Below are 24021 nucleotides of genomic sequence, written 5' to 3'. Positions count from 1 at the left end.
GTTACTGATAATACAACCACCTGCATCCGTTATGGACGGATCTGGTTGTAAATATCTGTAACATAGCCAAGACGGATCATGAACTCCATTGAAAGTCAATGGGGGACGGATCTGTTTTCTAGTGTGTCAGAGAAAAAGGATTTGCTTGCTCCGCATCCCATGACGGAAAGAAAACCGCAGTTTGTTGCGGTTTGCTCTCCGGTATGAGAACGCGACCAGTTTGCTCTCCGGTAGGTGAACGGAATGCATTTTGGAGCATTCCGTTCTGTTCAGTTACGTTTTGTCCCCATTCACAATGAATGGGGACAAAATGGAAGTATTTTTTCCGATATTGAGACACTATGACGGATCTCAGTCCCGGAAAATAGAAGCGACTATAAAACTGACTATAAACCCCGGATTCAGGTTGCCATTCCACAAAAAACAGACAAATGTCCATCCTTGTTGGCATCCATGTTTTTTTCCCACAACCATACACTTTAATGAATGAGTCTAAGATTAAAAACGGGCAAGAAGTTTCGCTGCACTATCCAATGGACATGTGAATAGAACCTATGGCTTTGAAGGGGCTATGCAATGTACGAGAAAAGTAATGAAAATCAGACATCATATAGTACATGCCAACTCTTTCTAACAAAGCTAGAACCAGCCCTGTACCTCATTTGGGGCCAGCAATCTCACCATTCATTGCTCTTCTGGATTTATTTCTATGTGGTAAATCAGGGGGCCTGTCTTTTCTCAGGGGATGTGTCCTTTCTGCTGCTGCTCTCCCTGGGGAGGGGGGGGGGGGTGTCCCTTCTGCTGAATCCATCTCTTTATCACAGCTCAGGAGGCATGTACCTTCTTCTGCAGCTCTCTCCCTGTAACTGTCACAGCTTCTAACAGTAGGTATATCTGGTGTACATTGAAGGATGGAGCTGAGCATATATGACCATGCATATGTAGCTCAGTAGGTGGACATGCACATTACTATACAGATGAAACACCAGGGGGCGGCATAATAATGAAGCATGGAGCAACTGGAACAATATTGTAATAGAAAGTAGCTAGATTTGCATGCTGAATCATATTAACATGTAATTATGGAACTGCCTCTTTAACCTCTTCCCGCCCAGGACCGTACATGTATGGCGCAGTGAGGGTCGTTAAAGAAGACACTCGGAAGTGAACGCAGTGGGAGCCATGGCTGCAGGCTGTTTTAGCAGGCGCCCGTGGCTTATGTATTCAATCGACGATAACATCGATCGCACACATTTAACCCATCAGATCAGTGGTCAAATGTGACCACTGTATCTGGGTGAGCAAAAACCCAGAATCGCACACTCCTGCATTGGAATCTATGAGATAATGATTTTTTTTGTTGTACAAGTTCCCTAGGGGGAAATATGAACAAGTTTGAAAAAAATGTTTTTACAAATATTTAAAAAATCACCCCCCTTTTCCCCTAAATGAAAAACCAATAAAAAAAAAAAGCTAAACATCATAGGCTTCTCAATGTGCAAAAACACCCATACTATTAAAATATTGAAATATTTATCCCATACGGCAAACAGCGAAACTGAAAAAATGTCAAAATGGCCGATTTGCCCATTTTTAGTTGCTTCACTGCCCATAAAATTTTTTAATAAAAAGTGATAAAAAAGTCAAACACACCCCAAAATGGTATCAATGAAAAGTACAGATCACCCCACAAAAAAATGACCCGTTACACAGCTCCGTACACATAACTACAAAACAAGTTATAGGGGTCAGAATATGGCAATGAAACGTGAGAATGAAGGTCGGTTTTACCACACAGAGAACACCGTATAAACAAAACCCATAAAATTGTGTCTCAATTGAATTTTTTTTCCAGTTCCTCCCCATTTGGATTTTTTTCTCATTTTCCTACTACAACGTATACAATAATAAACTATGCCATTATAAAGTTCCACTTGTCCCACAAAAAACAAGCCCTCATACAGCTATGTAAACTGAAAAATAAAAAAGTTATGGCCCTGGTAAGGCAGGGAGTGAAAAACAAAAAACCCTCCGGGGGTGAAGGGGATGGGCCCATCTGCTGTCTATGTGCAGTTGGCTGGCTATCGACTGTCTGAATCAGGCTTTAGTAGACAGTAAGCTAGAAGTCACGGATGATCTCCTAGGTCTCTGGTCAGAACACTTCTCTAAATAGAGGAAGGAACATGCGAGGAGAAGGCAGGCAGCAGGCAATGTCATTTGTTTACTTCCATAGTTTAGAATATGTCCTGGGAAATGTACTGCGGGATGTGCGATACTTCAAGAATGGTTTGTGTCACATCAAGATGGAATACAGAGGCGTGCGGGGGTGGGGAGGACACGATAGGGCCATGTAATATACGGGGAGACACTTGTAAGACATTCACGAACAGCCAGAGACTTGAGATAGATCAGTGACAGAAGCTGCTTGCATAAGCCAGGTGGATGGGGACATTGAAGAGCGTTGCGAGGGGATTTGCAGCGACAGACAGTGAGTGGGTGTTGTCAGGAACAGAACGTTAATGCGTTCTGACAGGAAAAGTGTTGTCAGGAACAGGCAGTGAGTGGGTGTTGTCAAGCAGAGGATGTTTGCTGTTGGGGCATTTAGGACAAGATTGTTTGCCGTCACAGTCATCCTGAGGACCATGTTTGTTGTTGTAGCCGGGCAGATGACAGCGCTTGTTAGTGGGGACACACGGGAAAAGCTGATGCCTTGGACAGCCAAGTGGAGAGCCTGCGGTAGATGGCAGATACGGTGAGGAGGGAGGGGATGATATAGAAACCGGAAAGTCCTCTGGTCCTCCGGGTCCATCTCTCAGCTACATGGCATGTGCAGAATATGGTGTTAGAGACGGGTCACACACGAGGCCGCGTTATCATTGCAAGTCTCATCTCTAACACAATGAATGACACACATTAGGGTATGTTATGCTCACATGGTTGTATTAGCATCTTGAAAATGTAGACATTAAAAATTCCATATTTTTCTATGTTGTTTTCTATTTGAAGCGCTTTTTAGTGCAGATTTTGATGCCTTCCATTGATTTCAATGGGAATTTCCATGCTGAATCTGCAGCAAGGAGGAACTTTTTTCAATTCAGGCCTCATGCACACAACCGTTTTTTTTTTCCGGTCCGCAAAAACGGGTTCCGTAGTTCCGCGATCCGTGTCCGTTTTTCCTTCCGTGGATCTTCCTTGATTTTTGGAGGATCCACGGACATGCCAAACGGATCTGTCCAGACTTACAATGCAAGTCAATGGGGACGGATCCGTTTGACGTTGACACAATATGGTGCAATTGCAAACGGATCCGTCCCCCATTGACTTTCAATGTAAAGTCAGGAGTCCCTATTATATTGGAGTTTTCTCCAGTCCGATGGTATATTTTAACACGCACACTGGCCACTAATGATATTAATACAAAAGAGGGGGGGCCGCACACTGGCCACCAATGATAATACAATAGAGGGAGGGAGTGGGGGCCGCACACTGGCCACCAATGATATAAATACAATAGGGTTGGGAGTCGCAATGGCCACTAGGGCTGCAACGATTAATCGATGTAATCGATTATATTCGATAACTGGATTCGTTGTCGACGAATCCAGTTATCGAATAATCGCCGATTCGTTGCTATGCGGGCGGGCGGTCGCTGCATCTTTATTTTACCTTTTTACAATGACGCTCCTGTAACAGCCAGGCAGAGCGGACGGCGGCGTAACGTCGCTCACTCACGTGACACGCCGGCTCCGCCTCCTTCATTCATGAGGTGGGCGGAGCAGGTGCGTCACGTGAGTGAGTGACGTTACGCCGCCGTCCGCTCTGCCTGGCTGTTACAGGAGCGTCATTGTAAAAAGGTAAAATAAAGATGCAGACGTGATTAGTCCGACTTATAAGCATCGGGGCCGGGGCTGTTATGGGGAGGGGGGAGGATCTGTCTATGGCACTGCTATGGGGAGGGGGGTCTGTGTATAGCACTGCTATGGGGAGGGGGGAGGATCTGTCTATGGCACTGCTATGGGGAGGGGGTCTGTGTATAGCACTGCTATGGGGAGGAGGGGGGGGGGGTCTGTGTATGGCACTGCTATGGGAAGGGGGATCTGTGCACTGTTATGAGGAAAGGGATCTGTGCACTGTTATGCCCATAACAGTGCACATATCCCCCTCTCCATAACAGCGCCACCCACAGATCCCCCTCTCCATAACTGCGCCACCCACAGATCCCTCTCCATAACAGCGCCATCCACAGATCCCCCTCTCCATAACTGCGCCGCCCACAGATCCCCCTCTCCATAACTGCGCCGCCCACAGATCCCCCTCTCCATAACTGCGCTGCCCACAGATCCCCCTCTCCATAACTGCGCCACCCACAGATCCCCCTCTCCATAACTGCGCCACCCACAGATCCCCCTCTCCATAACTGCGCCGCCCACAGATCCCCCTCTCCATAACTGCGCCACCCACAGATCCCCCTCTCCATAACTGCGCCACCCACAGATCCCCCTCTCCATAACTGCGCCACCCACAGATCCCCCTCTCCATAACTACGCCATCCACAGATCCCCCTCTCCATAACTGCGCCGTCCACAGATCCCCCATAATAGTGTCGTCCACAGATCCCCCATAATAGTGTCGTCCACAGATCCCCCATAATAGTGTCGTCCACAATTTGTTTTAATATGGCCTTTGAACATATATTTTTAAGTAAGATCATATAAACCTCTCTGTTTTGTAATTTAGTCGTTTTTGCCGATTAATCGATTAATCGTAGAAATTAATCGGCAACTAATCGATTATTCAAATAATCGTTAGCTGCAGCCCTAATGGCCACCAATGAAATTAAAACTGGGGAGGGAGGGGGGTTTGCTGCCTGGCAGCCCCTGATCTCTTACAGGGGGCTATGATACACACAATTAACCCCTTCAGGTGCGGCACCTGAGGGGTTAATTGTGCGGATCACAGCCCCCTGTAGGAGATCGGGTGCTGCCAGGCAGGAGGGGGCAGTCATGTACACAGCTCGTAGTATATTCTAACTTGAAGCGTCCCCATCACTATGGGAACGCCTCTGTGTTAGAATATACTGTCGGATCTGAGTTTTCACGAAGTGAAAACTCAGCTCTGAAAAAGCTTTTATGCAGACGGATCTTCGGATCCGTCTGTATGAAAGTAGCCTACGGATCACGGACACGGATGCCAATCTTGTGTGCATCCATGTTTTTTCACGGACCCATTGACTTGAATGGGTCCGTGAACCGTTGTCCGTCAAAAAAATAGAACAGGTCTTATTTTTTTTACGGATAGGATACACTGATCACGGATGCGGATGACAAACGGTGCATTTTCCGAGTTTTCAACCCATTGAAAGTCAATGGGTCCGCAGAAAATCACGGAAAACGGAACAACGGCCACGGGTGCACACAACGGTCGTGTGGATGAGGCCTTATGCGCATGGAAAAAAAATGCTCCACATGAACTGCAATGTGGATTTCATATTTAAAGGGAATCTTTCAGCTCCAACCCCCCCCCCTCCCCCAACCCCCAAACCAGAGTAAGCAGTGTATAGTATAAATGACACGGAGTCCGGGTATGCCATTTTTATCTTCATACTCACTTGCATTCCAACGCTATGCTCCTACAAACCAGCAGTAAAATGCTTTGACGGGGACTCCTCTTTGAGTCCTCTCCATTATGGGTGTGAGCTCGGGAGTCCTCTCAATGCAAGTTACTGCTGGTTTGTGAGAGCGCAGCGTCGGAATGCAAGTGAAGATGAAAATTACATAACTGGACTCGGCGTCACTTACACCATACACCGCTACTCTAGTTTGGGGGGTGTTATGGAGCTGACAGATTTCCCTTAAAACAATGGGAGGTGGATTCAGTGATGACTTTGGTGCAGCAAAATCCATGTGAAAAATGGATTGTGCAAATGTGGCCTGTGGCTCTGTGTGTATGCACAGCCCAAACAATTTACGTGCAGTTACTTATTTCTGCCATTGACACCTATCCAGTTTTCTTTTTTTTTTCTTTTAATGAGCCTTTCATTGAAAAGTGTAGTCAATATCTGAAAGGATGGCCGGACTTGCCTCCATAAACCATGCGGTCAAGGACATGTGATCCCTGTGCCTAGGACTTCCTACGGAGCTTTTTCAGCTGGAACTTTATTGCTTCTTTCCCCTCTCTTACCACCATTTCCAGTATACTCTCCCCTGTATACTGTTGTAGGCAATCCAGTGTCCTCCACGTTCAGATTTTGGGTTTATAAGTCTGCATCGGTAACGAGTTATAGATGAGAACTGAGCAGGAGTTACTATCTCATACCATGGGAGGACAGTCATGCTGAAAATAGAGTTCTTATCATGTCTCCTTGACTTTTCCCAGGCAATTGTGAAAGAAGGTCATCTACAAAAGCAGACAAGTTCCTTTCAGCGATGGAGGAGACGCTACTTCAAATTGCGAGGCCGAACCCTCTACTACGCCAAGACCGCAAAGGTGAAATATGGAGTGGGGCGGTAGGAAGAGAAGCATAAAATCTGTGCTTTTTTTAACATAAAGACCATATCAGCCTAAAATGAAGTCATAAGAGGCACATTTATTAAGACCTGCATTTTAGACACTGATCTTAATAAGGCCCTGCTCGGCGGTGGATCTGCTGCAGTTATGTAGAGGCGCCAGACTCTACATAACTTCAGCAGATCCACCGCCACTTCTAAATGGAAGACTGCTTCCTAGCTGTCCTACATTTAGGCCATTTTCTACGCCTAAAACTAATCTAGGCCATTTTCTACTAATATAGGCGTATTTATGACGTTTAATAAATGACCCCCTAAGTCTTTTCTTCTCCTTAGCTCAGGAAAGTGGAGAAAACATCACTTGACAACAACCCTTATGGCAGCCATTGCGGTTTCCACAGAGGTTGTCAGTCTGCCTTCACAGGCTACTAAAAAAAAATCTGTTTGATAATGTGACATACAAGGGCAGAGGATGTGCGTTATGAATGGTGACAACTACTATAATGGTCATCAACTTTTCTTTGACACAAATTAGACTAAAAGTGTCCATACACATTAAAGGAAAGTCAGCTGAACCTGACAATTTTGGTGGGATTGGCCAGCTGTCTGATGTCTGTAGGGGTTTCCTGACTGTCCGTAATGGCAGATCTCATTGGAAAGAAAGATCAGTGTGATTTCAACAGATCTGATCCTTTGTTCCCTGGGAGAAATAGCTGTCTACCGGTAGGTCTCTAAAGGTGGCCATGCATCTGAAATATATACGTCCCTCTCCCCCATATAAAGGCACATAAGGCCAACCATGCATTTGTTTTTAAAAAATAAGCCACTGCCAGACACCAACATGCCCAGTCCTTCTTTTCTCTGACATCTATTGTCGTGGAAAAAGTCGGGACACCACCATACATGTTACATGGTCAGCAGGTCCCACTGACCTGCTGATTTTGGTGGGACCAGCCCATTACCTTTTTTGTATGGAGGTGTGCAGACACTCCCTCAACAGAAGATGTCAAAGATCGGGCATGTTGAATATCAGCGCCTCTCAAGGGAGACATTCCATCACTAGAGGTGTCAGGCAGTAGCTTACTCACCTATCTCTATTGAGAACAAGTGTGTATATATCTTATCACTCAGCAACAAGAAAAAAAAATTGTGATGGTTTTTCACTTGCAAAATCATTCTCATTGATAAAGCAATCTTGCAATATATCGTCTTTTAGAGAGCCTCTGTCAGCATGATCAACCCTATTAAACCAGGCATACTGCCTGGTAGGGTTGATCATGTTGAGTTAAACTATATATTTCTTTTGTTTGCATCTTAAACAGCTGCTGAGTAATCTGTACTTTTTTATGCAGATTAGGCAGTTGGGTCACCGGGAGTAGCTCGTGGAGCAGCATTACAGCTACGCCCCCTCTGTGCTCAATGCACTCCCTCTCACCTTTGATTGACAGGGCTAGACAAGATAGCCCTGTCTTCTCATTCCTCTGTGCCACCAATATGATTCCTGGCAAATACAATTGTAAATCATCAGTGGCAGTGTGTTCCAGTAGGAATGCATGATTTTGCCAATTCCCTATTGCTTATATGTGATCGCCGGTGCTCATTGGTGGCAATGGAGCCTCTACAGAGGGGAGCGAGCTAGAGTACTTACCGTGCGATCATCCCTGCAGCTGCTCTCCTCCGCTGTGTGTGAAGCCGGCATGTCAGTCCAACTGGAAGTGGAGATGGTCGTGGCTTCACACACAGCGGAGTAATGACCAAAGATTAATTTACTATTTTTCCCCATTCTCCCCCAATTTGTTATTTTAATAAAGTCGGTCAATAAAAACTAAGGAGCACATTTTTTAAGACCGGCGTTTTAGATGCCAGTCTTAATAAGCCCCTGTGCTGATGGTGGATCGCTGAAGTTACGTAAAGGTGTCAGCCTATACATAACTTTGGCGTATCCAGCGCGGTCTAAATGTAAGCCAGCTTCCTTGATGTCTTACATTCAGATAATTTTCTACGCCTAATCTAGGCGTAAAAAGTTATGAATGAAACTGGCCTGTCGGCCCGCCCATGCCGCACCCCCTTTTTTGGACCTGGCGTTAGCAGGGAAGAAGTCGCAGATTCTGCCACAAAATGGCGTACGACAGAATCTGAATCAGATATATACCACAAAAGTGGCATATATAGTGACAAAGTGAGAGGTTTCGTCTGGGAAAACAAGTATTTTCCTCCCAGCATGTGCTGCTGGGCTGTTTTACAGCCAAGTGAGGTCAAATACCGGACCGGATTTTAAGTGCCGGTCTGTGTTTTGGCAGCACCTGGCTGTCCTTAAATAGGCAGCTGGGCTCAGAAGCCGTGTCTCTGTGTTGAGATCTGGGAGCCTTGTGTCTGGATGAAGGCTTTCTACCTGTTTGGCGTGAAAACAGGTTGGTGCTGCTATGGTCAAAGACTGTTTGAGGTAAAATTGCCTCATGGTGTGAATTACCACCAACACCGCAAGGTGACTTTTTGTTTGATTATGACTGCTTGTTTTGTCACTTGCCTAAAGTGTGAATAAAACGTTGAACTGTTTGATCCAAAGAATTTGTTGTTGCCTTTATACTGCGTCCGCTAATCCTGTCTACAAGAGCGAAACCCCACAATTGGTGGAGGATGTGGGCATAAGCAGTGAGGCTGGCGTGAATGCTGTTTTTTTTTTTTTTTTCTCTGCATTTTTCAGGCACGGTTGTATGTCATACATTAAACCAGTTGTATTACAACCAGTGCCCCACGACAAAATGGAGGCTGTTGTAAAGGCCCTCCTGGAGGCTAATCTGCAGCAGCGAGAGACAAACCTGCAGCAACACGAGGCTAATAAGCAGCAGCAGGAGACTAACCAGTTGCTGCTACAACACTTGATGGCTTTGCAGAAAGCAGGAGCAACCGCGAGCGTCCACGATGCCCAGAAAGCAGTCCATGCCGTGATTCCTAAGATGACCCCCGCAGACATCGAAACCTACCTGGCGATGTACGATAAAGTGGCCATCAGGGAAAAGCTACACCGTGACCAGTGGGCTGAGGTCGTTGCTCCGTTCCTGGCATCCGATTCCCAGCGGGTGTGTTTCGACTTGCCGTACAATCAAGCGGCTGACTCCCAGAAAATTAAGGGTGATATTCTGGCAAGACTGCGGGGAAATGTGTTGGTCCGGGCCCAGCGGGTACATCCGGGTTCAACCCAGCTGAGCCTGCAAGACCCCAGTATTATAACTTACTTCACCTCTTGCAAAAATGGCTACAGTCTGACGTGCTAAGTCCCACTGCTATGCTGGATCGTCTGTTGGCCAATATGTTCTGGATGTTCTCTCCTGGCAATGCCCTTGAGATGGTGGACCTGGTGGAACGCTACGAAGCTACCAGGAATCTAAAGGAGGGTTCTGTCGGGAGGGGGGTCGGCAAACCCCGGAAATCTCCACCCCAGGCCCGGAGATTTGAGCCAATAAAACCTGCCCGGGATGTACCTACGGCAGACCTGGCTCTGATAGTCTTCTGGCGGTGTCAGGAGCCTAGCCATGTAAGGGCTGGCTGTCCCAATCATGGATACTAACTATGGCTACCGTCAGTCGCTATATGCCAGGAGGCTGTGTGCAACAGGTACCCCAGAGTCTCTAGATCATTTGTGCCAGGTGGATGTGGGAGACACTCTGGCAGAGGCTCTGCTGGACTCAGGGAGTCTGGTGACCCTAGTAAGGGCTACCCTGATGTGGTCCCCTGATTATACTGGCTGGAGAGTCAGGGTGATGTGCATCCATGGAGACTTAAAAGACTACCCCACCGCACTGGTGTCTCTAACTACGGTGGCCTGTAGATGGACCTACGAGGTGGCTGTCGCCACAAATCTACATTATGAACTCATAATAGGGAGAGACTTCCCGGGCTTCCCGGCAATGTGGTCTGCTATGAGAGTGACTGATGCCCATGAGAGAGGGGTAACCCTAGCAGAGTGGCCCGACTCAGGGGGGAGACCAGAACCCTGGGAACCTGAGACCGAAGGGCCAGCGGTAGGGGTAACCGCCACTTTGGTAGAAGAGGGGGAGACAACCCCGCTGAGTGTGATGGTGGGAGATGTGGAGGACTGGCCGCCGGGTCCTGAATTGGCAGACCTCAATGTCTCCAGGGATAATTTTGGTACCGCCCAACATCGGGACCCAAGCCTATCCCGTGCCTGGGAAAATGTGTTAATAGTAGATGGTGAACCACAACAACCTGGGGCAGAGTCAGTGTTTTCCCATTATGTGGTTCATCAGGATATGTTGTATCGGGTAAACCAACTATGGGGTGAACCTATTGAACAATTGGTTGTCGCCAAGGCTTATCGCAAGCATGTGTTAGATCTAGCCCACCAACACGTTATCGGGGGTCACCTCGGGCTGCAGAAAACTCAGGATCGTATTCTACAGCGTTTTTTTTTTTTTTTTTAAACTTCTTTTTATTGAAGTGGAAAAATGCAGACAATACATATCATACAGACGTTGATGTCCAAAGAAGTAAGATACATTGCACAAGCAAGAAACATTGATCGTCTCACAACATTTTTCCATTCCACTCATTTTAACTTTTCTCCCCTCCCCTCCCCAGCCCGCCACCCCCCCCCCCATCCCTGAACCCCCCCCCCCCCCCATCCCCCCAACCCCAAAAACATTGATTTGATTGCCTTACATGAAAAAGCCTATCTTATCACATACTTTCCGGTTTAAGCCTCCAGTAATCCCAACTTATTAGCCAGTTGCGCTTCCAGGTACCATTTGGTCAGCTTGAACGGGCGCATAAGCTCCCCAATTTCCCCCCGTGACAACAGCTTCTCAATGAAGCACCTCCATTTTTTAACAAACTTTTCAATCATACGTTCCTTATCTTGCTCCACCTCAAGTCTTTCCAGATAAAGGACAGCCTTCATCGTGCCCAATACCTCCTCCCAAGACGGCACTGACCCTTCCAACCAATGTCTCAAAAGAGTTTTCTTCACAGACATCAACATAAGATGTACCCCTCCTTTGGTGACTACTGTACCCATTTCCTCATTCTGATTCAAGGGTATATAATGGAAAATACACTGTTGAGGTGTCAATCCCACCGTTTCCCCCCAGAACTCCTTTATTGTGTCTATTGATTTCTGCCACAAGGGTCTCACTTTCGGGCACTCCCACATGGCATGTAACAATCCGGCACTTTGGAGATTGCACTTGGGGCAGTTCCGCAGATAATGAGCAGGGGCGTCACGATACGACAGGTTGAAGGCATATGTTGCCCTATGCATGAGTCTTAGCTGCGACTCTCTCCACAGCTCATTATATGTGGCCCGCCTTACCAATTCAAACCCCACTCTCATTTTTTTTGCAATATTCTGATCCAGCAATTCCCTCTCCCAAAGCTTGTACGCCCCTTTCACCAGCCCTATCGTTTGAATGTTGTGAAGCCTACTGTGCAGTTCCGACAGGGACATGTGGGAACCACTATTGCCCAACAGAGCCGCAAACCAGGCCAGGTTCTCCACATCTCCCAAGGAACTCGCCTGAGTTTTACAATAACTCCTGATCTGATGGTAAGGAAGATACTGTGCGTCTGGCATGTCATACTTTCTTTTAAGCTGGTCCCACGACAACCATTGGACCGTGTTTTCCAACAATAGATCACTAAGTTTCACGATGTTCTTGTTCCTCCATACTTGAAACAGAGCATTCTCCCTGCCCTGGGGGAAGGCCGGGAGTGACCACAGCGGCATTCTAGGAGAAATGTAACACGGGAGCCCGTAAATCTTCCTAATGGCCTTCCACGCCACTATGGTATCCCTCAACAAAACGGCTTGCTTAATCGACGCCGGGATGTCCCTGAGCCTGGAATGCAGTAGAGCCTCTAAATTTTCCCTGCCAGCAAGTTCTTTCTCGAGCCAAGTCGCCGAGTAGAAAGCAGTATCCCATACCCAATCTCGCGCGTGCCTAAACAGCGCCGCCAGATTATAGTGGCGGATATCAGGAAGCTGCAACCCCCCTTCATCCCGTAGCATAGTCAGCTTGGCATAGGCGATACACGGTCGTTTGGTCTTCCACAGGAAGCGGTTAAATGCCCGCCGCATCCTCACCACATCCACATGTTTCAGTAACAGAGGTATCATTTGAAGCGGGTAAAGCAATTTCGGGAAGCTCATCATCTTGATTAAGTGGGCTCTACCACAGAGAGACAAGGGCAGATCCCGCCACCTTTCTAACTCAGATTCTATTTTCAAGAAAAGAGGGGGATAGTTCAGGGTATACAGCGAGCTCGGGGTGCGACCGATCTTGATGCCCAGATAAGTTATATAATCTTTCCGAATCTCCACCCCACTCATCGTGCAGGCCCCCAATTGCGGTGTTCGCCCCAAAAACAATAGTTGACTTTTGTCTACATTGACCCTATAACCCGTTACTTTCCCATAAGCGCTTAATGCCTCCAACACCTTCCCCAACTGGGCCTCTGGAGCCCCCATATACAGCAGGATGTCGTCCGCAAAACAGCTAACTTTCAGCACCTTACTCCCTATTCTGATTCCGTCAAATAAATCCGAATGAGTCAGCCACCTCGCCAAAGGTTCCATCGCCAAATTAAAGAGCAACGGAGACAGGGGGCAGCCCTGACGGGTTCCCTTGCCCAGTACTATAGACCTGGATAGGAAGCCGGGTATGTTTACTCTCGCCTGAGGAACCTCATACAGCGCCCCTATGTAATTCCTAAAATGACCCATGACGTTGAACCTGTCCAGCACCATGTCCAGCCATTGCCAGTTGACATTGTCAAAAGCCTTTTCGGCATCAATCGCAAGCAACGCCGGACATGGTGCTGTTTTCACCTCCCCACTCGCATGCAGACTAGCTAATACTTTGCGAATATTTGTAACCGCCGACCTCCCCTTCATGAACCCCACTTGATGAGGGCCAATCAGTTCAGGTACACATTGCGCCAACCTGGTGGCTAAGAGTTTGGACAGGATCTTGACATCCTGGTTTATCAAAGAAATAGGCCTATACGCACTCGGCAGGTTCAAGTCCCTCCCCGGTTTCGGGAGGACCTTAATATATGCCATCTTGCCCGAATCAGGTAGGCTCCCCCCCAGCATAACGCTATTAAACAATTTGGTCAGGGTCGGGTTCATTGACTTATAAAATTCCGCAGGATACCCGTCTGGACCCGGCGCCTTACAGTTCGAGAGGGATTTTATGGTCGCCCCCAACTTCCTCTTCCGTAATTTCCCCATTTAAGGCCTCTAACCGTTCCTCCGGTAATCGTGGCAAGTCAATTTTATCCAGAATACTCCTAGCTTCCGCAGGATCAAACGGATCCCTAGAATAGAGGGCCTGATAAAATTCTCCCAGGATATCTACCATCTCTTTCGGTTGGCTGCATAACCTTCCTGTTCTATCTTTCAGAGGATGCAGCATAGATTGTGCAGTGAAGGGGCGTGTTAAATTGGCTAACAAACGACCCGCCTTATTACCGAAGCGAAAAAATTTCGCCTTCTGATAGTCCCCCGTCCATTTTTCCCTCGTTTCCTGGCAATAATCGAAGCTGTGTTTAGCCGTCACCCAGGCCAATTTGTTGGGGTTTGTGGGATTCTGCAAAAATCTGGTATAGGCTTCCCGCACCTCCATCGTGGCTTGGTCATACCGCTCTCTCGCCTCGCGCTTCTTCCCTACTGTATACGACATAATCCGACCCCTCAGTACCGCCTTAGCCGCGTCCCAGAATAAGCGCTGATTGGCCGCATGCTCCGCATTATCCTGTGCATACTCCCACCACCATCCTTTTACTTTGTCAGTGAACTCCTTATCTCTTAACAGATGCTGCGGCATCCGCCAGATAAAATCCTGTCCCCTAGGGACTGCGTCCCTGAGCTCCATAACCACTGGGGCATGGTCCGAGATTAACAGATCGGCAATTTCCACCTTTTTCACTTTAGACAACAAGACTGTTGACGCTAATAGGTAGTCAATCCTGGACCATGACCCCTGGGCATGAGAGAAATGGGTATACTCGCGGTCTTCCGGATGGTAGTACCGCCATGTGTCATGCAGCCCCGTATTTTGCAGTAACGGAAGCAGCGTCTGACTTCTCTGCCGTTTATTTACGTTTGCAAATGTCCCCCGCTTTCTATCCTCCTGTTCACTATGTACCCTATTAAAGTCGCCCGCTACCAGCAGCAGCTGTGAGTGCTCTGAGATAATGTCCCTTTCTAGGGTCTCGTAAAACGCTGCCTGGGAGCCATTAGGGGCGTAAACATTGTGGACCACTAACTGCCCCACTGGCGAGTTTAACTCCAAACGAAACCATCTCCCCAGTGTGTCAGCTGTCGCGGACAGTACATCAAAACGCAACCGTTTATGAAAAAGCACTAAAGTACCCGCCTTCCTTCCCACGGAGGGTGACCCCACTACTCGGCCCACCCATAATTTTCGCATCCTGTCAAAATCTGCTTCCTCCAAGTGGGTCTCCTGCAGGAATGCAATGTCAACGCCCAGTTTTTTAAGGTAACGGAGCACTGCCATACGTTTGGTGGGGGAGCGAAGGCCCTTAACATTCCATGTTGCAACTTTCATGTCGGTGACTCACTGAAAAGGACACTGCAGGAGGACCCCCGGAGAGCAAACGGTCCTGTAATACATATAAGAGGCACCGGTATCAGCCTTACACTGTGTCTCAAATCAGTAATAACTCCCTCCCCCCCCCTCCCCCCCTCCCAGCCCCCCCCAACCCCCCCAACCAGCCCCACAACAATAACATACATTTTCTAGACTTCGCTTTTTATCGCGCATTCTACCGCGTAGCTGTTGTCGCCACTAAAATCCAACCGCATCCCAATCCTTCTCCCACCATGCCCCACCCTCCAGCCCTATGCCTTGAGTTTAACAGACAACTACAACCCAAAATCAACATAACAGCAGGTCCGTTGATCTCTCACGTGTCCCGCCAGGGATCCTGCCACAGGTAAAGTCTCTGCTTAGAGGCGATTACAGTCACACATTTTCAGCTTCCCGCAGATCAGCTTCCGCTGCACGTGCCATAGATCTGCCCGGGCTCTGTCTTGCTCCTCTTCCCCTGGATGATGCCGTGGATCTTTGGGACAAGGACATGAACATGTCCGAATATAGAGGGTCCATCTCCAACGCTTCTCTTGCCTCCCTTGGCGAGTGGTAAGTATCAATCGACCCATCCGGACGGAAAATCCTCAGGGTGGCAGGGTATAGTAGAGCGAATTTGATCTTGTGCTTAGCCAGCGCTGAGCAGAGCGGAGTGAACTCCTTTCTTCGCCTCGCCACCTCAGCGGAGTAGTCGCTGAAAAGGAGGATCCTGTTACCCCTGATCATTAGGGGTTGCTCTTTACGTCTGAACTTCGCCAATATGGCCTCCTTGGCCGCATAATTCAAGTATTTCACAATCGTCGCCCTCGGTCTAGCGTTGTTAGAGCGCGACCCCGCCGGTAAAGGCGGACCCAGGCGATGCTCTCTCTCCACCACACACGTGCCCCTCAGCCCCAAAGCCTGCGGTATTTCCTCCTCACATATGTCCGCCAAGTGATTCGGAGGGATCGACTCAGGTAACCCAATGATCCGCAAATTGCTCCTCCTGGAGCGGTTCTCTAAATCATCTATCTTTTCCTTTAAGAACTGGTTACTACGCAGGAGGTCAGCGATATTACTTTGTGCTTTCTCCAGATCTTCTTCGATCTGCACCACTCTGTGCTGTACCTCTGTGATCTGAGAGGTATGCTGTGCCACCTCAGACTGCAGCTGTTTCAAAGCCGTCGCAACCGTGGCCTCTAGCGAGGCTTTAATGTCCGGGGCCAGGAGCTTAGCTACTTCTATGGCCATAGATTTACACGAGGAGGTTATATCACCTTTCGGCAGGAGGCCACAATCTCCTTCTTCGTCCTCCGACCCGGACGCTTCGGTACTTCTCTGTGTGGACTGGGAAGTCGAGCGGATGAGCCTGTGACGCTTCTCGGACACCGGCGCCATCTTGCCCCTAGCTTTCAGTTCGTCTCCCGTCGGGGGTAGTGTTGGAACTTCCCTCTGCGAGCCGCCCCGGTCCACAAACTTTTCCATGTGAAGCCCCTCGATGTTCCCGGGGGGATTGGGGGCTAGTCTCAGCCCCGGTATGCGGCGATTTCGCTGAATTCGGGCCGGCCGAGCGGAGCGCTTCTCACTAGCGGCTGGCCATGCGCGCGCCGGAACCGGAAGTCCCTCTACAGCGGTTTTACTGGCCCAGCATATTCAAAGAGGTAGGAGAGTTTTGTAAGTGTTTCCCGACCTGCCAGATAACTAGCCCCCAGCCAAATTTCCGTAGTCCCCTAGTACCTCTCCCGATTATCGAAGTACCGTTTGACCGAATAGCTATGGATCTCATAGGCCCAGTACCGAAGTCCACCAGAGGGCATCAACACATCTTAGTCATTCTAGAGTATACGCCACTAGGTACCCGGAGGCGGTGCCACTGCGACATACCTCGGCCAAACTCATAGCTATGGAAATAATGGAGATGTTTTCCTGAGTAGGACTACCTAAAGAGGTTCTGACCGACCAAGGGACCCCTTTTATCTCCAAGGTGATGAGGGAACTCTGTAAGTTGCTGCACATGAAACGGCTACGGATGTCCGTTTACCATCCGCAAACGGACGGTCTGGTAGAAAGGTTTAACCAGATTCCCCGGTTTTGGTGACGCCTGACTTCAAAAGGAAGTTTAGAGTACATACCGATGCCTCCGAAGTAGGCCTTGGTGCTGTACTGTCTCAGGAAGTCAACGGGGAGGAGCATCCCGTTGTCTTCCTCAGCTGTAAGCTCACCACAGTCGAGACCCGTTATAGTATAGTGGAGAGAGAGTGCCTGGCTCAAGTGGGCACTCGAGTCTCTCCGCTATTATTTATTGGGGATAAAATTCCGCCTGGTGACTGACCACTCCCCTCTCAAGTGGATGAACCAGGCCAAGGACAGAAATGCCCGGGTCACCCGATGGTTTCTCTCCCTACAAAACTTTACGTTTTCAGTGGAACACAGGGCAGGCCGGTTACAGGGAAACGCGGATGCCCTGTCCCGGGTACACTGTCTGGCATGTGTTCACCCCCTCAGGGGTGCTTCCGTGGGGTTCCAATCCGTGCCTCCGTTCAGCATCTCTGTGATTGCAGACCCATTCAAGTGAACGGGTCCGTGATGCGGAATGCACACGGCCAGTGCCTGTGCCAATCCCAATGTACGAGCAATAGCAGTAATAAATAAGTGCACCCCCACACAGTAAATGTGGTGTAATATTCAGCAGCCAAACCCATCAAAGAAACAAAGTGCATTTGACAGGAAGGTCAACAGGGAGACGTATAATAGTCCCCGGATCAAAGAGTTAATGATAAAGGCAAAAAAAAAAACAAGCACAATTAAATCAATCTCTGCAGAGCGCAGTCTAGGGAAGAGGGAGTGCCATGTTACAGATGGTAAAAATTTCTCTATTGTAGAATCTGGAGCCAGTTTATGTACCCGCTGGGCGGCTGTGGTTTACACTGAGGTGCGTGGGTGGTATGATTTGCAAAGCTACTATTTCTTTGTTCTGGATGATGGATGGTCTACAGGCTTTACATATTTTCTGGAAATCCTCTGTTTTCCTACCAAAGAAGTGGCACAGTTCCCTGTCTATGACACAAACTAAATACATAACTTACCACTGCACCACGTTTATGTGGAGCCGTAGAGACATTTAAATTGAGTTTTTTTTTCTATTTTAGTAAAGAGCTATTTTTTGTTTCCATATAAGAGAAGGAGCGAGGGTAATAGCTGTCTTTATGTGCACAAGATCAAAGGGGGGCTGCAGCTTGTAGGTTTGAGGATGCAAAAGATAAAAATACAACTAAACAGACTGCATAGTAATATTATATAGAAAATAAATATCATGCTGACATTTACTGTTTATTGTGCTGCCGTTGTATTCCTCAAGATACCTGTTAGTAATCCACTGATAACCTTTCCAGCCTCTTGTGGTAATGAGGAACAATAGATTGCATTGAACTCTATGCCGTTTTTCTTAGGAAGGCAACTCCTGTCATATGCCCTACTAGGCCATATGAGCGTCATAGAGGGGAAGAGGAGCGGGGAGCGGTAGACCACCCTCTATAAGCCAGAGCCGAGAGCTGCTCTCTATGAGCAGCTCCTTTTCTGGCATACTTAAAGGGATTCTGTCACCTCCCCTAACCCAAAAAACGATTTTAAAGCAGCCATGAAGCACAGCTTACCTGGATTAGGCTGTGCTGTTTTATCTTGAAATCCGTCCAGCAGTTTCTGCAAAAAACGACTTTTATTGATATGCAAATGAGTCCTGAATGTGCCCAGAGGGGCGTTTTGTTCCTTAGAGAGCCCAGTACCGCCCCTCTTTCAGTGCCCAGCCCGCCTTCCTTGCACTGTCTAACCGCCCCCAGCCTGCCACAGCCTCTCCTCCCTCTCCTCCCCCTCCCTCACGCCGAACGGACTCTCGCACAGGCGCAGTACCCACTGAGGGCTGCGCCTGTGCGATCAGCAGGAGACTGAGGGCAGGAGCTTCATCCTCGTCACTGGGCTCGGTGCATGTGACGTCCGATGCTCGCTTGATAATCTTATTTTTAAATATACCAAATTCTTTTTGCACTGGCCACTAGACCTAATAGGTGCCACTTCTTGGTCCGTACAGATCAGTTTTCATCATTAAAGGGGTTGTCCAGGTTCAGAGCTGAACCCGGACATACCCTTATTTTCACCCAGGCAGCCCCCCCTGAGGCTAGCATTGGAGCTTCTCATGCTCCGATCCGCTCCCTTTCCCTGCGCTAAATTGCGCAGAGCACGGGCTCTTTTGTTTACAATAACACACTGCTGGGCAGAAGCTTCCGCCCTGCAGTATGTTCGGTGACGTCACCGGCTCTGATGGGTGGGCTTAGCGCTGCCCTAGCTGTTTTACTGGCTAGGGCAGCGCTACATCCCGCCCATCAGTGCCGGTGACGTCACCGGGCTTGCTGGCAGCCCTATGGAGAGCCCGGTACATCACCGGATCTCAAAAAAATGCCTTTGCCCTGTGCGATTTAGCGCAGGGCAAAGGAGAGCATCGGAGCATGAACTGCTCCGTTGCTGAAGTCAGGGGGGCTGCAGGGGTGAAAATGGAGGTATGTCCGGGTAGAGCTCTGAACCCGGACAACCCCTTTAACTTCACAGGCAAGATTACAGTGACAAGGAATCTCTGGCATTAAATACTTATGACTAGTAATTCAGTCAGAATAATCTGTTTATCATAAAAACCCTGAGGTCAAGGACCTCGTGAAGGTGAGATTTTAATTATATTTGAATGACTGAAGCTATAAGGTGTGATTAAACTGCTGCAGGAGAGCTGTTAGAACTTCATTGTAGGTGGCATCTAAGGGAGAAGGAGGGGGGGTAGCTCTGTCAACCCATCGGCCCCCTGCAATACAATCCCAGGGTGCCAAGCGGTTGGGTCATGGGTCTAACAATGGCTTCTAGCCTGCCATATATGGATGCCTTTGGTACGTCCAATTAGGCATTATGTCAGGCACTACAGTAACTAACATATTACACTGCAGTAAAGAAGTATGATATGAGCGTTCAGAGGATCACATGGTCAAGTCCCTTAGTGGGATAAAGAAAAAATAAAACAAAAGTTAAAAAAGTGCTTATGATTTTTTTTTATAATAAATTAAGTAAAGCATATCTGGTATATATTTGGTATTGCCAGATCCACAATGACCTATACAATAAAATTGAAAAAAATAGTATAATTGCTGTTTATTGTTCATTACAAAAAGCAACAACAATTGTGTATGTACTCCAAAATGACAACAAAAACTACAACTTAGCCCACCCCTAACAAAAGACTTATGCAGCTCTGTGGATGGAAAAATAAAAATGGTATGGGTCTTTGAATGTGGCAACACTAAAACAATTTTCTTAATGTTTTTGTTGTACAAAGTGTAGGTATTCGCTCTGGTAGGCAGATTAGCGGACGCAGTACAGAGGCAAAAACAAAGTCTTTAACTTAAACAGTTCAGTGTTTATTCACACATAAACAAAATGACAGTTCTCCGTCTTGGTGTTCTTTCACACCATGGCAAGTCCACAGAACAAAGATGTCAGATGGAGGATAATCCACACCACCTGACAGTGCTGCCTGTGCTTTTATATCCCAAACGAAGACCCGGCCTGAAGCGTGGGGAGGAGCCACCCACCCAGCATTTTGTCTACTCCCAGTAAGAGCCGGCTCTGATCAGCTTACAGCCATACTAAACGGCAAACAGTGTCAATCAGCACTAGCTGCCGCTGATACTTGAAACTACTGGCTCTTACCTCACCGAGGCCAAGAACCTTGGTGACACATACCTTCCGTCAATGACTGCCCCTTGCGCCTTCCTACAAAAGGTAGAAAAACATTGAAAAACTAGATAAATGTGGTATTGGCGTAATTGTACTGGCCAGCATAATAAAGTTATAATGTCACTTATACAACATGAACAAAACCTTAAAAAGGTGTCGGAATTGCTGTGTGTTTTTTTTTTTCTTTTTAATGCAGAGATGATAAAATGAAAATAAAACCACAGATCCTGTTGTCCAAAATTGATTAAAGGGAATCTGCCACCATGATATTTAATATTTTCCTACTGTGCTCCTCTCAAGCCTGGCTAAATTCTGGCACAGTAAATCGGTGCCCTGTACAGTGGTGCTATGCCAGGATTTGGCTGAGCAGAGTGGGCTTCTGCCTGAACAGGGTGGATGAAAATCAATGATTCAAATCAGATTTTTTAATATAAAATGCTTTTTGAGGAAAATATATTACCATCCAAAGGTTATTTCATTATGAAATAAAGATTACTTTTTTAATTATGTAGAATAAGGCTGTATATGTTTAATTTTTTGTTAAATTCCATTAATCCATTCAGCTGTTTTATTGCTGATGCTGTTGAAATGTGGAAGGAACTGAGTGAACACTTAAAAACAGAGCTACACATGGACAGAATTAAATTACAAGCATTAAAAAAACTAATGGGACAAGCACTGTCTCCAGCTCATTTTTTGGCAAATATTGTCAATATCCAGTATCAGGGTCAAAACTTAAGTGCTGAGGAAGAGGAGTTAGCTATGACATGGGTATCCAGCAATCATCCATCTGTAATGCCAACTATAATGAACTTCAAAGTCAAGGGGGGAACCATTCAAGAAATATATGTTTCCTGAAGATATTTTAAAGAAAGTCACACCAGTGAACTGGTGGAAGTCACTTAAAATATATATATTTTCTTTAGCCAAATTAGTTAACAAACATGGATGTTTAAGCAAATAACATGCTGTAATGTTATTGTTTCAGTTGCATAAATCCAATTTAAATTGTTATTATTAAGGTAATGATTATTTTTCTCCTTCCTAAGTACAACAGAAAAATTGTCCAAATATGAATCTTTATGTAAAAAACTATGATTTAAATCAAGCCTCACTGACTAGTGATTTAAATCGGTTTGATTTAAATCAAATCCACCCTGTGCCTGAGCCTGCTCCGCTCAGCTCAAGGATCTCTGGCACATTGCTGCTCCTGTTCTGATGTGCTATGGAGAGCTTTCAGTTGAGCTGAACGGGCTCATGCAGGAGCTCACTCCGCTCAGCAAAGTCCGGGCATAGCACCACTGCACAGGGCACAGGGTACCTAAGTCAAGTGTGAGGGGTGCACAGGCAGGAGCAGAGATCTGTGCAGTGAAATCCGTGCACCAGTACAGCACTGACAAATCATTTCTCGGCTATTTAGAACATTTTAAAATAACGTTTTCCAAAAGTTTAGTTACTCTGAAAGCAGGTTCGAGCAGATGTCAGTCAAACATGTTAGCTGTCAGTTTCAATTACTTTCTTCCATGTCAGTGGATGAGGAGGTCACATTTGATCAAACTCCTCATTATCTGGTTCCACATAGCCAGCTATCCTACCACATCTGGGGGAGGGGGGGGGGGGGGGCGTATATTTGACATGTGACTGAATAGTGAGCTGCACTTCTTTACAGAGACTGCTTGGGTTTCCTGTAAGTATAGCTTGCTATGGATTGATGTAGATCATGAAGATGGATAACTACCATTGTGTCTATGCTTGTTTTATAGAGGAATCAATAGTAATATAATAATATTTGCAAAGACAGGTGCACCCTGCGGTCTTACTAACCCTTAGGCCGAATGCACACGGCCGTGTTCCGCGGCCGAGAGCGGTCCGTGGTGTGTCGGGCTGGATTCCTGTTCAGAGCAGGAGCGCATGGCGTCATTGGTTGCTATGACGCCGTGCGCTTCATGCCGCCGCTGCTGTACAGTAATACACTATACGAGGAATCCAGCCCGACACACCACGGACCGCTCTCGGCCGCGGAACACGGCCGTGTGCATTCGGCCTAAGGGTTAGTAAGACCGCAGGGTGCACCTGTCTTTGCAAATATTATTATATTGCTATATTGGTTATCACATCCACATCAGTGCTATCTTGTGTAGGATGTTTATTGTGGTACTTGTGGTCCGCTGCGGGCATCCTCCACTGTATGCATTTTTGCTGAGGATCGCCATTGGCAACGGGCCACAAGTGCAGGATTTGCTCCCCTGTATATACGTGCACAACTGCATATGGGGTTGAGCACTTCCTGCCTGTTTAACACCACGCCATTTTTTTTATTTGTTTGTATATAGAGGAATCCATAGTAGCATCAGAATCCACTAAATCATCTCTTCTTCTGTTCTTTTACAGTCCATCATATTTGAGGAGATTGACGTAACGGACGCCAGTGTTGCAGAGTCGAGCACCAAAAACCTTAACAACAGTTTCACAGTAAGTGTCCCAGTCTGTAAAGTACCACCTTTTTGGATGCATTTTGGTCCTAGTGTTTTATTTTGTGGACCAAGGATAAAGGTTCCGGGGAGCAGGTAAGTAGTCTCTAGAGGAGGAGTCTGGCCATTCTGGTGGGGTCATTATAGGGAATGGATAACCCCTTTATGTCTCTTGGTTCCATAATGAGCTATTAAACTGGTATTCCAGCTCACAATAAAAGCTGTCCCAGGCGCAACGTATGTTAATAAAAAATACAAAAAAAAACACACACAAAATAACTACACATGTTAAAAAACACAAAAAAACAAGACTCATACTAACCTCACTGATGTCCTGCTACTGCCGTTCTGAGGGTGCCGGGCTCCCTGCTATACCCAGCTTCCTGCTCCTGTCATTCTCTTTGAGAAATCCATGCCTGATCTACGGTGCACCTGACTTTATGGTATACGGATTCAACTTTTCCAACAGCACTCTCCAGGCAGGGTCTCTGCAGACTACTCTACTAGCCTTGAATACTTAAAGGGGTTGTCCCACAAAAAATATTCTGCATTTTTCACACCAGCACCCGGATATGAAGACGTTTGTAACTGCATGTACCGGTAATTAAAAATGTATTAAAATGTATCTGTATAGCACCCGCTCAGCTCACTGAAGTTGACATACAT

General features: G+C 47.2%; 1 protein-coding gene across 3 annotated transcripts in view; it reads left to right on the top strand.

Annotated features, from left to right (window-relative positions):
- DGKD (diacylglycerol kinase delta) overlaps positions 1-24021 on the top strand; it is a 120093-nt gene that overhangs the window by 18092 nt on the left and 77980 nt on the right. For all 3 annotated transcript variants that reach the window (XM_044289327.1, XM_044289326.1, XM_044289328.1), the window contains exons 2-3: positions 6376-6486; positions 23276-23356. In XM_044289327.1, the coding sequence (XP_044145262.1) occupies positions 6376-6486; positions 23276-23356 (192 nt within the window). The remainder of the gene's footprint in view (positions 1-6375; positions 6487-23275; positions 23357-24021) is intronic.

The sequence above is a fragment of the Bufo gargarizans genome, chromosome 4 (assembly GCF_014858855.1).
Source record: "Bufo gargarizans isolate SCDJY-AF-19 chromosome 4, ASM1485885v1, whole genome shotgun sequence".
Taxonomy (NCBI): Eukaryota; Metazoa; Chordata; class Amphibia; order Anura; family Bufonidae; genus Bufo; species Bufo gargarizans.
The sequence above is the reverse complement of the archived record's forward strand: the minus strand, read 5'-3'. Positions and strand labels throughout refer to the sequence as shown.